We start from the raw sequence: 12,216 nt of genomic DNA, 5'->3' as shown, positions 1-12,216 counted from the left end.
TTTCACACTGATACAACGCAGCAGTTAGGTCCAGTTTAAAGCAAGAAGACCGGGTGGGGGCGGATTATCCATCCAATCACAGCTTGCCCCTCCATTCCCACAACCTGCTGCATGGATTCTGCGCTACGTCCCATGGCATATATTTGTCTGGTGATTGCACATATCTGCTTCTCCAGAGATAGTACAGTGCAATGTTGCGTTGGTTTATTATACAGTAAATACGTGAAATCAGTGCTTTTCCAAAAACAATATCACTTATCGATCTCAAGTGTATATTGCAATTAATTTTTCGTCAAGAATCTGCACGGGGAATATACAGCTCTGGAAAAAATTAGACCACTCTATATATTTTTTCTAATCTGCATATAAAATCCTGGTTTAATCCTGGTTTAATCCTGGCTCTGCTGGCAGAAGGCAACCCTGTGTGGCAGACTGTTCTAGGCTCAGGGTTTGTAAGACAGCAGTACACAAGAACAAGGTGAAGCAGGAGACACTGGGAACGACCAGAAACCAGCCAGGTAGAGGGCGGAAAATACTTTCTAATGCCATAGATGACCGTCAGTTTATCGGGGCAGTGCCTCATAAATCAGACGATGACCTTCAAAAACAATGGGAAACATTAAGTGGTGTGAAGTGCACTGCTAGGACAGTTCGTATCAGGCTCCTAGAAGCAGGACTGAAGAATGTATATTTTACACAGAAGCATACCCATAAATTGAGAAAAAAATGTCGCTGTGGTCTCATTTTTTTTCCAGAGCTGTGGTATATATTACAGTAGATATAATAATGGAATATTTTACTAACTGTTGTCTTTTATACATGATTATTTATACCACTGTTTTATTACTACCGATAGACCATCCTTTATTTTTTAAAATATTTTTTTGGAAATAATTGTATACCTGTGATTTGTGTGTGTGTGTGTGTGTGTTTTATCTGTAATACCCATTTAGAATGACGGATGTTTTACAAAACAAGAAGGATAAAATCAGGCTCATCTTCACTAGGGATGCATGGCTAGGGCTCGGCCGGTCCACACCGCCCCTGCGGAGAATGTCGTGCCACTGTAAACCGAAGCGCTGCAGCCAGGATCGGACTTAATACATTTCCAGTTTAATGTACCTTTACGCCTGGCATGATATATTTAATGAATTGATTCAATAATTCGATTCTACAAACAGCATGTAAATATTCTTTAGAGAATCAGGTAATACTATTACCCACAGCAATGTTACAACTTTTTCCAAAGAAATGTACGAATAATTTCACTTTCACTATTTGTAAAACGGAATCTGAGCGTTGTCTTTTTCTTGCTTATGTGAATTGGGAGATTGACTTCAGCGGCACACAACATTGCATCTTAAATCATACACGTCTCTGTTTAACTTCAAACCACAACTCACAGCTATCTAACTTCAAACCACTTCAAAACTAGTAAGTAAAATATTACGTTAGTTTCAAGCAGTACTAGTTGTAACTAAAATTATGATATCCAGATTTATTTTGACAGGTGAAGTACTGCTTCACGCACACGCACTAAACGGGAAAAGCACATCGCGTGCCTTCGCAATCTGCCAGTGATCTACAGCCCGCCCAAACGCCGGCAGCGCGCGCGCGCGCGCGCGCGGGCACGTTCACGGCGGTAGGCGCGCCCGCCCCGCCCATAGTCAGACTCAGGGGCGCGCTTAAACGCTCCACTGTATCGATGAAGTTGGTCCAAAGATGGCGGATTTCCTGCCGTCCCGGTCCGCTTTAACAGTGTGTTTCCCTAACTGTCTCCTCACCAGCAGCGAGGCAGAGCAGTTGAGGAAATCTAAAGAGATCGACAAGTGTATTTCTCGGGACAAGACGTACGTGACGCGCCTGGTTAAGATCCTGCTGCTGGGCGCCGGGGAAAGCGGAAAGTCCACTTTCCTCAAGCAGATGCGCATCATACACGGGCAGGACTTCGATCAACGGGCCAAAGAGGAGTTCCGGGCGACGATCTATAGCAATGTTATTAAAGGTGAGACCACGCGTGAAAAGCTTAAAAAGTACAGCAGCGCTGGGGAGGGCCGTAATTCCGATTATGGCGGGCGTGCGCGGCTCTCAGGGCTCAGGGCTTGCAGCGTGAAGTTATGCGCGGCTCGGTCGTTCCCCCCCGGCTCGCCGCCGGAGAAACGCCCATGTTCCTCGGTGGCCGGACGCCGAGCCGAGGTCTTAACTTTGGGCGGTTCTGCTTTACTTGCCATCGGGGCTTGTTTCGCGATTAAAGAGCGACCGAGCGAACCGTTTTCGTGAACCGTGGCTATTTTGTGGCCGTATAAATGCTTCTTATCTGCACTGGCCGACTTCATAACACGCAGGGTGCTTAACTAAAGAGACCGGTTTAGTTACATGTATCACGTGCGTTACAGATTTTGAATAATATCCTTCAGCTAAGAGCGACTTAATTCTTCTGCTTGTTACAGTATAACTTTGATTTCTATTTAGCAAACTTGTAGTTGGACTTTTTGAGAGCCCAAAAAGTAGTTTGGGTGGCGTTGTATACTTGTACATATCGTGCTTTTGGCTAATGAATAATTTTGCACTGCCAGCGTTTGACAAATCCGTGCAGGGCGACGGCGTCGATCGCTTTTAAAACGTCGCGATCCTTAGGGCGCCATGAGCGCTGGGGCTGGCAGGTCCTTCGCCAGGCTGCAGGCAGGTCCCCGCCCAGCCATCGGGGGCATCCCGATACCGAACATGCGCTTCAGGTGAATACGAAACCGTCCAGATGGAGCGGCAGGGTGTCGGTAATGGGGAAGCCCTCCCAAGGTGACGTAGTAAAACCGATGCGTTTGTCTACTTCCCTCCCCGGAATATTTTACTCTTGGTTGCAGATGAAAAAACAAAATAAAGCCTAATTTGGTAATCCCCGTAGTATACAAACTTAAATTCATTTGATCGACGTGGTATTTTTAATTTAAACTTTCTGTTTCAGTGGCGTCTTTAATACCACTTTCAAATACGCCTCCTCATACCACATGACGCAAAAAAGTTCTGTCAGTGTAAAAATCTTCTTTCTTAAGTCTTTTTCTTATTATTTAATCAAAATGTTTCGATTTCCTTGTCAGTATTGTAGGAGACACCTGCGTCTCGGCCGGCGTGTGTGTGCGATTTTGGAGCGGGCTGTCGGCGCGGAGTGGCTGCTGTGCCAGCGGCTTTTGGCGGCCTCCACGATCACCCCCTCTTCGTTGTTATATGGCCGACTTTAATGAAGTTCCGTTAGCTTGTTTCGTTTTCTGCTCCCCTAACCCTATTCTGGGCAGACACTGAGTTATCCTCACCATAAGTTCAATGTGTAGGTGGACGTTTTGATTACCAACACTGACTGTCTGGGTTGTTGTTTTGCAGTTCAACTTAAGTTTTTTTTTATTCTGTAATGCGTGTAGAAAAATTATATACCTTTTTATTTATTAATCCTTCCTTGGAATTTGCCGCTGAATTTAGCCTCGTAGGGTAGTTCTGTGGTTACCAGACCCCGGGAAAGTGTATCTGCGTGAATATTGTTTTTGTATGTCTGCTGTGATGTTCGTTTCACACTGTCGGCAAAAATGGGGCATCGGGCTCCTTCCCTTTTGCAGCTGCAGGCGCAAACCCTCCTTACAAACCGATTGGCGCTGGGTCTAAGTAACTTTCTCCACGGTAAACATAAACTCGCAGGTGCTGTGTTTTAAGCAGGACCCCCATCTGCACTGAACCCTCCCCCCTCCCCCCTCCATGTGGCAGGGTGACATGCTCGTTGCTGTCTGCAAGGGAGGGGGGCGGGTGCTTTCCTGTCAGCCGGTTCGCCTGCACTGTGTTTATCAATTTGCATTACATCCCCCGTCCTTTCACACAAACACGCATAGAGAATTTGCTTTACTCTCTCCTCAAGTGCGTAAGTGTGTTTCTGTCTCCAGTGACGTCCTGGAAGCAGCCAGGGATTCAAGCAGGAGGGCGGAGCTTGGCTCGTACCACGTTTCCAGTTGTGGGAGGGGGGTGACTGGCAGTCTCCAACCGTAAACCTGCCTGATATTTTGATCACTTCTCTCAGCTCATGCTGGATCCAGTTCATAATCTTGTGGAAAGGAGTCTGGCAGATAAGCGCAGTGTAATTGCTTGACACTAATAAAGGTGGGTGGGGATTTGTGTGCCCTCCCCAGGTTAAGATATTTTGTTTGTGCCCTGTGCGGGCTGAGAGAGGCTCCGTCCCATCTCTGTACCCCGTAAGCAGTGTGGAAGGTGGATGAATGTCATCCCTGCACACCAGCTAAATCAAACAAAAGTGCAAAATAGCGTCTGGTATGTTTAGGGGTTTCGAAGTTTGGGTTCTTCAGCCTCTGCCCTGGTTGTATAGTTTCAGTCTCCCACGGTGTCCCATTTTACAGTATTTACGGTATTTTACAGACTGGCAGGTTGCTTAATGAGGTCTGCAGGGTGGCTTGTTTGAGCGTGGGGCGGGGCTCAGTCCAGGGAAGGTGGTGAATGCCGTGGGCGTCTCTCTCACCGTGGGCTCTCCTCCGTGGGAGCCACCTCTGCCTCCTGCCGCCCAGGTATGAGACCACCTTGGCCGTTCCTACCCCTCTCGAGGTCACGCTCTGTTCAGGAGCGCTTAACGCTGTCCCTTTGTGCTCTGTGTAGCCACCAGTAGAGGGGTGAATAATTTATGATGGCCGCTGTGGGGCTCCATAGCGCGCGTGCGTACGGGCTGCCGCCTATCGATCGCGCTCGTGCCTCAGCCTCCGGGTGCAGGCACAGGCTGGTGTGCTTTGTCCTTCCCTGGCGTGGGTCTGCCGGTGTAGGGGTAGGCTTGTGGGGGGGGGGGGGGGGCAGAGGGCTGGCTGTCTCACCAGAGCAGTGCCCTACAGCCCAGCATCACACCAACTCCCGTTACTTGGAGTCGTGGTTTCTAACTGGAAAACCATATCTGAAGGGTTTTTCACTGAAATAGCTCTCTACACTACGGGTGCGTCCAGTTAGCTTTTGTTAATAAGTACAGACATTTTAGTGACTGATCATTTTTGCTTTTAATTTAAGTTGTAATTTAAGTGGGACATTTCGGCGATCCCACCCTTCTGGGGCAGAGCCTGGGACTGGACCTCGCAGGCGGACAGCCATACGGAACACCCTCATGTCATCCATGATGGGGAAACAAGGGTCCGATCCCCTTCCCTTTAAGAGTTGACGTCTGGTGTACATAGGATTGTGTTTTAAAAAAAAAAAACACTGTAGGAAAGTCAGCGCGCTGCAGTGTCCTATTGGCCAGTGTGTCATTGGAAACTCTGCTTAATTGGGCATTGGTGAGCTCACCAATGCTCCATTCATAGTCATACATATAGGAACCTGTGTTTAGTCATTCCTCAGATCACAGAGTGCCTGTCGGTCACATCTCTTTGCTGTGGCTCATTTGCGGTGGAATATGTCTGAAAATCCCCCCCAACCCCCCCCCAGTTGTTTATTCAGTTAAATGCATCAGGTTTCCCTGAGATCACCCCCCCCCCGCTCTCCATCCCTGTCTCCTCAACTCCAGTCACTCGGTTTTGTGACGGTGGGATGCGCGAGGGGATGTCTGTTGCGTGCCGAGCTCCCGTCCAGGAATCGGTTTGGCCCCGCCCCTTCCTGAATGCCCCCCCCCCACCTCATTTGGGGCACCCTGATGCCTTCGCGTTGAATCACTCCACTGAGTGTGTGGCACGGGCCTACTTTTGATTTCCTGTCTCTCTGGCAGGCATGCAAGAACAACACTGATGTTAGCATGAATGCTAATGCCATAATCACAAAAAATATGTCTTTAAATATTTACTAAAAGTGGGGAGGGAATTGCATTTCTTCTTTAAACTGTTTCTTTACTTTGTTGTTTGGGGTCTGACATTTAAATTTAAGGATGTGTTCATGGACCGCTGGCACCCCTTTTATGAGAGCAGTATTTTTAGCAGTTTAAGAGGAAATGTCTTCTCACTTCGACCTCCCTTGTTTTGTAATGTTTACAAGTTCGTTCGTTTTTTTTTTTTTTTTATTTGCCCGCTCTTGGTTTCTTAGCTCTTGCTCTCACATACACACACGCACACAACCATTTCCTGTTTAAGAAACCCTCCTAATTGCTTTGATTTCATTTCGCTCTGTGGTGTGTGGCACTGGAGCAGGGACGGCTGTCTGCGTGTTTACCCGTTTGTCTTTCGGGGGAAGTGGCATGTCCTCTCTCCGTACTCCTGCTTATCAGATATTGATGGTGCGTGTTAGATTTTGCGTTGTGAGCTTCACAGATTTTAATGAAACGTTTCTTATTTCCTCTGTGCATTTTAATTAATTATACTGTGATGTAAATCGTTTGTATACACTGTGAAAATGTCATGACATATTTTTATCATTTAAGCAACATATAACATTTTTTTTAAGCTGTGACGTTTTGGGCTTTGGGTGGCATACTGCTCTAAGACAGTAGGGGGCGCTCTTAATGAGGAACTGACCCTCATTACCCTGGAGTCCACCAGGGGGCCTAACAGAGGCCTGTGCCACCTTTACTCATGGTTTGTCTGTATTGATCTGTTGCTTTTAATGTACTGGACTTGAAAACCAAGTAGTGCGTGAGGGTTTTTAGAGAATTTTTGCCAAACTGACTGATGCCCCCTATTGGCCGTTCGTTGACACTTCACTCAACTTTTCTCTTCTCCCCCGAAAAGGGATCCGTGTGCTGGTGGACGCCAGGGACAAGTTGCACATCCCTTGGGAGGATTCCTCGAACCAGGCGCACGGCGAGACCCTGATGGCGTTCGACACGCGCGCGGCACTGTCAAGCCAGGCCGGCATGGAGACGCCGGTCTTCCTGCAGCTGCTGCCCGCTGTGCGCGCCCTCTGGGCAGACGGGGGCATCCAGAACGCCTACGACCGGCGGCGTGAGTTCCAGCTGGTGAGTGTCCGTGTTTACCGGTGATACGAACGAGGTTCAGATGGAGGTCAACTGCATAGGCTGTTTAGGTCCCAGCTGGTATAACCCTGAACATATCGAGAATGTTAACTAGGGTTGGGTACCGAAAACCTATATAACCGGTATATACCGGACCGAAACAAAACGCGAATTTCGGTGCCACTTCGATGCCTGAACTGTCGATTGAAATATTTGTTCTCTGGGGCTATGATGAGACAGTTGTAATAAGCATAAGATTCATCAACACACACGTGACATCATCAGGAAAATAGACCATCTGAGATGCGTGTGAATGCAGCAACTAACGTTACACTTGCTCTGACGGCAGCAGGTGGTCTACCACTATCTTAGCTCGCTAAATTAAACAACTTTTGTTAAAATGCCTAAAACTTAACCGTCGAAAGTGTGGCTATATTTCACAAGAAAGGATTCCAACACCGCGGCGTGCAGCAAATGTTTTACAGCAGTTGCGTGTAAAGGGGGAAACGCGTGAAATCTAATGAAACATTTGAGGGTACACGGAATAAACTTAAAAGCAGAGGGATGCACCGTGCTTGACAGCTTGCGGACAACAGCTGGCACTATCGGTGTGGATGACCCCAGCCCCAGTCATACCAACCGTAGCAAAAAGGAGTCCACCGATTATGATGACGACAGCAACCTTTCCGCAGGTTAGTTGTAGGCTAATGTAATGCTAAATTAACATTACATAGGTGGCTTATGTTTTGTTGTTGTTTTTTGTATTTACATATATATTCATATATACTATAAACTTTTAATATATTGTTAAATTTTAAGCATTCAATTTTTTGTTCAATAAAAATGTATTCTTGAGTCATCCACCATCATTTTGTGGCTTTTGTAAAGTATCGGTTCAGGCACTGTTTTGGCACCGGTATCGAAAAAACCCCAAACGATACCCAACCCTAATGTTAACTAATTGAATATATCTCTAATTGAGTTAATGATTGGAAAATAAGTCCCTTAGAGTCACTGGGGGGGGGGGGGCTACGCTAATAAGTAATAAATATGGCAATGATGATTCTACCATGTGGATTGATGTGTAGTTATTTACACCCTTATTTAGGGCACGGTGTCGATTCCCATCTCTGGATTTGTCCCTCAAACAGGAAGCTGCTTCTCTCTCTCTGGACTTACTGGGTGTGGTGTGTGCGGTAACCGTACTCGGAGTATTGGGGAGGGGGGGGAGCTTCTGTGTGTGGTTGACCTGACCTAGATACGTCTGATCCGCATCTGCATGTTTCTGTTCGGCCCGCCGTCGCGCACCAGTCCTTGACTCGCTCTCGTCCTGGAATTGTCTGGGAAGGGGAAAAAAATGTCACGGCCCGGTGCTGTCTTGTGATCTGTCTGCCTCCCCCCCTCCCGTCGTGTCTTGGGGGCAGGTTGGGGCAGTTGCAGAGCAGGGAAAGTATGCTGGTCAGAGCGTGCTGGGGCAGGCTCCAGCCGGCCCTCCCCATCCCTAGCTGGTGCTGAGGCTCTTCAGGGTTTTCTAAAGGGGGCTCTTAAGTGTATCCTTAATATTATGCATGGGGGGGATAGATCCCGTGGGGTTGCGGAGTCAGGGCTGTAGCCCCCTTCCATCAATCTGCCGGTGAGATATTCCGGAGTGCTCCTCCCCCGGGGGCTCTCTCCTGTCTGCCGCTACGCTGCGTCCTGGGCACTGTGGCGGCCGGCCTAGACTCGCCAGGTCATGGGGGTGTCCTCCGGCTCTGGGTGGGGTTGCCAAAGATTCCCCGGGAAGGGGTGCGGGGTAGGAGCGGCGGGATCACCGGTTCTGCCATGAGTCACTCGGGTGGCTCGGGTTGCTCACTTGAGGGCTGTTCGCTCACTTGAGGGCTGTTCGCTCACTTGAGGGCTGTTCGCTCACTTGAGGGCTGTTCGCTCACTTGAGGGCTGTTCGCTCACTTGAGGGCTGTTCGCTCACTTGGGTGTCGGACTTTTGGCCAAACGGGCACAGATGTCTGCTTATCCTTCTCCCTGATCAGGCAGGATGTTCCGGATTGTTCTGCTCCCCCCTCCTCCACTCTGGAATAAGAGAGAAGATCCTTCTGTCTTGAAAGGAGGACACTATGGAATTGTGTGGTGTTAAATAGCAGCTTTAATGCTGGAGTGATATTAATGTTAATCCTGATTGGTGCTCATTCCCGGCTCTAACGAAAATGCTCTTGCTTTCACAGGGTGAATCAGTGAAGTACTTCTTGGACAACTTGGATAAACTCGGAAAACCAGTAAGTGTGTAATTAAACTTTTTATCATTCTGTTGCACCTCCCCGCAGTACTTCCGGGCCGCCAGCAGGGGCAGCACCATCCGGGGGCTGCATTCCAAGGCCCCCGCCCCCTACTTCCCGACACCAATTAAGCGGGTTGGTTCCTGCTGAGACCGTGTCAATTTGGGGGGGGGGGGAGGTTAATTCCTTAGCTTTCCTCGCAACCCCAGGGGTTTGTGGGACCCCACCCCTTTTTGATTAAAGGAAGTACAGACTTGGTGATGGGGGTGGTGTGGTTCCTGACAGCTATGAAGTCTGTTTATTACCATCTTATGGACGCTGCTGTGGGACAGGCATCTGAACAGGGGATGTGACAGGAAGTGTGTGTGTGTGTGTCTGTGTGTGTGTGTGTGTGTCTGTGTGTGTGTCTGTGTGTGTCTGTGCGTGCGTGCGCTCTCACATACAAGCCTGTTAGCTAAAAAGTTTAAGCGAACCCATTGCCTAAGCAGTTAATGTAACAAACGTATGTCAACAGAATATTCCTGAGTCATTCTTTAATTATGTCTAATAGATTTTTTAGTAAGCATTAAAACGTGTTTAAGTAATACATTTTTAGTTGTTGTGTTGTTCTATTTGACTACAGTCTTTCAGTCATAGGGTGTGATGCTTTTCTTATTAAAAATAAGAACAACAAAAATAAAAAATTGAATCTTGGTAAACAGGTTTTCCTTTAGCAGAAAGTCTAAATGGCAGGAGTTTGATCTGTATTCATGCCCGTCCGAGCTTCTCGTTGGAGCAGCGAATCTGTCACTCTGTTTGGGAGCTAAGCCCTGATTGGAGGAGTGGCTTGGATCTTGCAGCTGATAGGTCATCTGGCTCGTCTGAAAATCGCTGGCCGATTTTAAACCCTCCATCTCACGGAGAACAATGGCCGTTTCATTACACTACTAGAGTTTGCCAGTCTCAACCAATAAGAAGTGACATGTGGCTGTCGGTAACCATGACCCAAGAGGTACGGAACCTGCTGCACTTTGTGTGACACCCAAGGGGGAAATAAGGGTGATTTTCACCAATCTGGAAATTTTGTCTGGTACCGAGGAACGTCTCCACATACCTGTAATGAAACTGATGTTAGTGACGGTACTACTTTAAGATCTTGTGAATGTTTGTAGCAGCCACTATACCACAGGCAATGAGCTGTAGGGAGGTTTTCTTCCCCGATGGTGGAACAAAGTCGTGAACCATGTCTGGTCATCAGGTTCCCTTCAAGGAATTCCTCAGGGCCTGATTCTGTTCCATGAATCCCTCTACAGCCTGCTCCAACTCTGTTCACTGTTTTGTTTTGAATGTTGCAATTCTCGTCATTGAATTGTCTAGTAATTTCTGTCCTTCTTCCTGCTTTCGCTCGTAACTGGGAATTTATCGGAAACTCGGCATAGTTGCACTTGTGCGTTGGACAAGTGTCTGCTAGGAAAAATGAATGTCGATGCAAAGTGGTGAATCGGCTAAAATCCTTTGTCCTCCACAATAGAAAATGGCTGTTTGTCTGGTGCAATCATCTGTTATTTCAGTAGCTCAGTCTTTAGCTCTGGTGCTGCTAACTTTGCCTGAAGTCTGTATGTTGGTGGGTAATATTGACCAAGATTGACACATTGGACCGATGTTGAAGATTGATAACATGCATCGGTTGATACCGATACATTAGCTAATATATCGTAGATCTCTAGGTAACTCGTTTTTGCTCCCGTCCTTCCAGGACTACCTGCCCACGCAGCAGGACATCCTCCTTGCCCGGCGGCCCACCAAGGGCATCCATGAGTATGACTTTGAGATCAAGAACGTGCCCTTCAAGATGGTGGACGTGGGTGGCCAGCGGTCAGAGCGTCGCCGCTGGTTTGAGTGCTTCGATAGTGTCACCTCCATCCTCTTCTTGGTGTCGTCCAGCGAGTTTGACCAAGTTCTCATGGAGGATCGGCTGACCAACCGGCTGGCTGAATCACTCAACATCTTCGAGACCATCGTCAACAACCGCGTCTTCAGCAACGTCTCCATCATCCTCTTCCTCAACAAGACGGACTTGCTGGAGGAGAAGGTTCGGACGGTGGCCATCAAGGACTACTTTCCTGAGTACGACGGGGAGCCGCACAGCCTGAACGACGTGCAGAAGTTCCTCGTGGAGTGCTTCCGGAACAAGAGGCGGGAGCAGCCCCAGAAGCCCCTCTACCACCACTTCACCACCGCCATCAACACTGAGAACATCCGGTTGGTGTTCCGCGACGTCAAGGACACCATCCTCCATGATAACCTCAAGCAGCTCATGCTGCAGTGATGCTATCGAGGACATTGGGGTTTTAAATCTTTCTTAGTGACCTTTTTATGACCGTTTGGATTTAGGTGGGGAACTTTGGAGTTTGAAATGCAGGATGGTTCTGAATGACTATTTGAGGTCCTGACACTGACCTCGTGATGCTCTGTATGTACAGCAGAGGTAGGGGTGGTTGGGGCAGTGAGTTTTAAAGGTTTTTGCTAGGCCTCTTGTGATTCCATTTTTTTTTTCGTCTCTGGTCATAGTGCCACAACCCATGCAGCCGAGAAAACGGTTTCTTTTACGTATACTAACATGCGGGACTCTCGAGCCGCCTCACGTCGGAGGCGGAACTGAAAGTGCTCGAGCTGGGCGTCGGCGCCCCCTATCTTTCGGGTGTCTTACTAGCTCAGGGTGACGATTTTCCTGCCCCACCCCCACCTGGTTGGCCTTGGTCTTTTACCTTTTATTTTTCTAATCAGTCATTTACAGATTCTTAAATGATTTTTGTTTCCATTTTATATATAATTACATGTATTTTGTATGCGATTTGCTAAATTATATTTTAGAGGTTTTACATGTCTTCTTTGGTTAGGCGCTGCCGGTGGATGCATTAGCTGGGTGAGAGTGGGTCCCACATGCCGGGGGGGGAGGTGGATCCCTCGGGGGGGGGAACTCGCAGCTTAATCTCAGGGCTGGACGTCGGCCGCTTAGGGCTGTCTGTGTGTGTGCGCCTGTGGGATCTGGGCTCACGG

The 12,216-nt window shown here is 48.1% G+C and overlaps 1 protein-coding gene across 1 annotated transcript; it reads left to right on the top strand.

Annotated features, from left to right (window-relative positions):
- The first annotated feature begins 1,658 nt into the window (after positions 1 to 1,658).
- gna13b (guanine nucleotide binding protein (G protein), alpha 13b) lies at positions 1,659 to 12,036 on the top strand. The gene is made up of 4 exons (XM_023836970.2): positions 1,659 to 2,005; positions 6,684 to 6,910; positions 9,127 to 9,177; positions 10,913 to 12,036. Exons 1-4 carry the CDS (start codon positions 1,723 to 1,725, stop codon positions 11,483 to 11,485), a joined length of 1,134 nt encoding a protein of 377 aa, XP_023692738.1. The 5' UTR covers positions 1,659 to 1,722; the 3' UTR covers positions 11,486 to 12,036.
- The last annotated feature ends 180 nt before the right edge of the window (positions 12,037 to 12,216 follow it).

Source organism: Paramormyrops kingsleyae, chromosome 22, assembly GCF_048594095.1.
Source record: "Paramormyrops kingsleyae isolate MSU_618 chromosome 22, PKINGS_0.4, whole genome shotgun sequence".
Taxonomy (NCBI): domain Eukaryota; kingdom Metazoa; phylum Chordata; class Actinopteri; order Osteoglossiformes; family Mormyridae; genus Paramormyrops; species Paramormyrops kingsleyae.
This window is presented reverse-complemented; position numbering and strand designations above follow the sequence as displayed.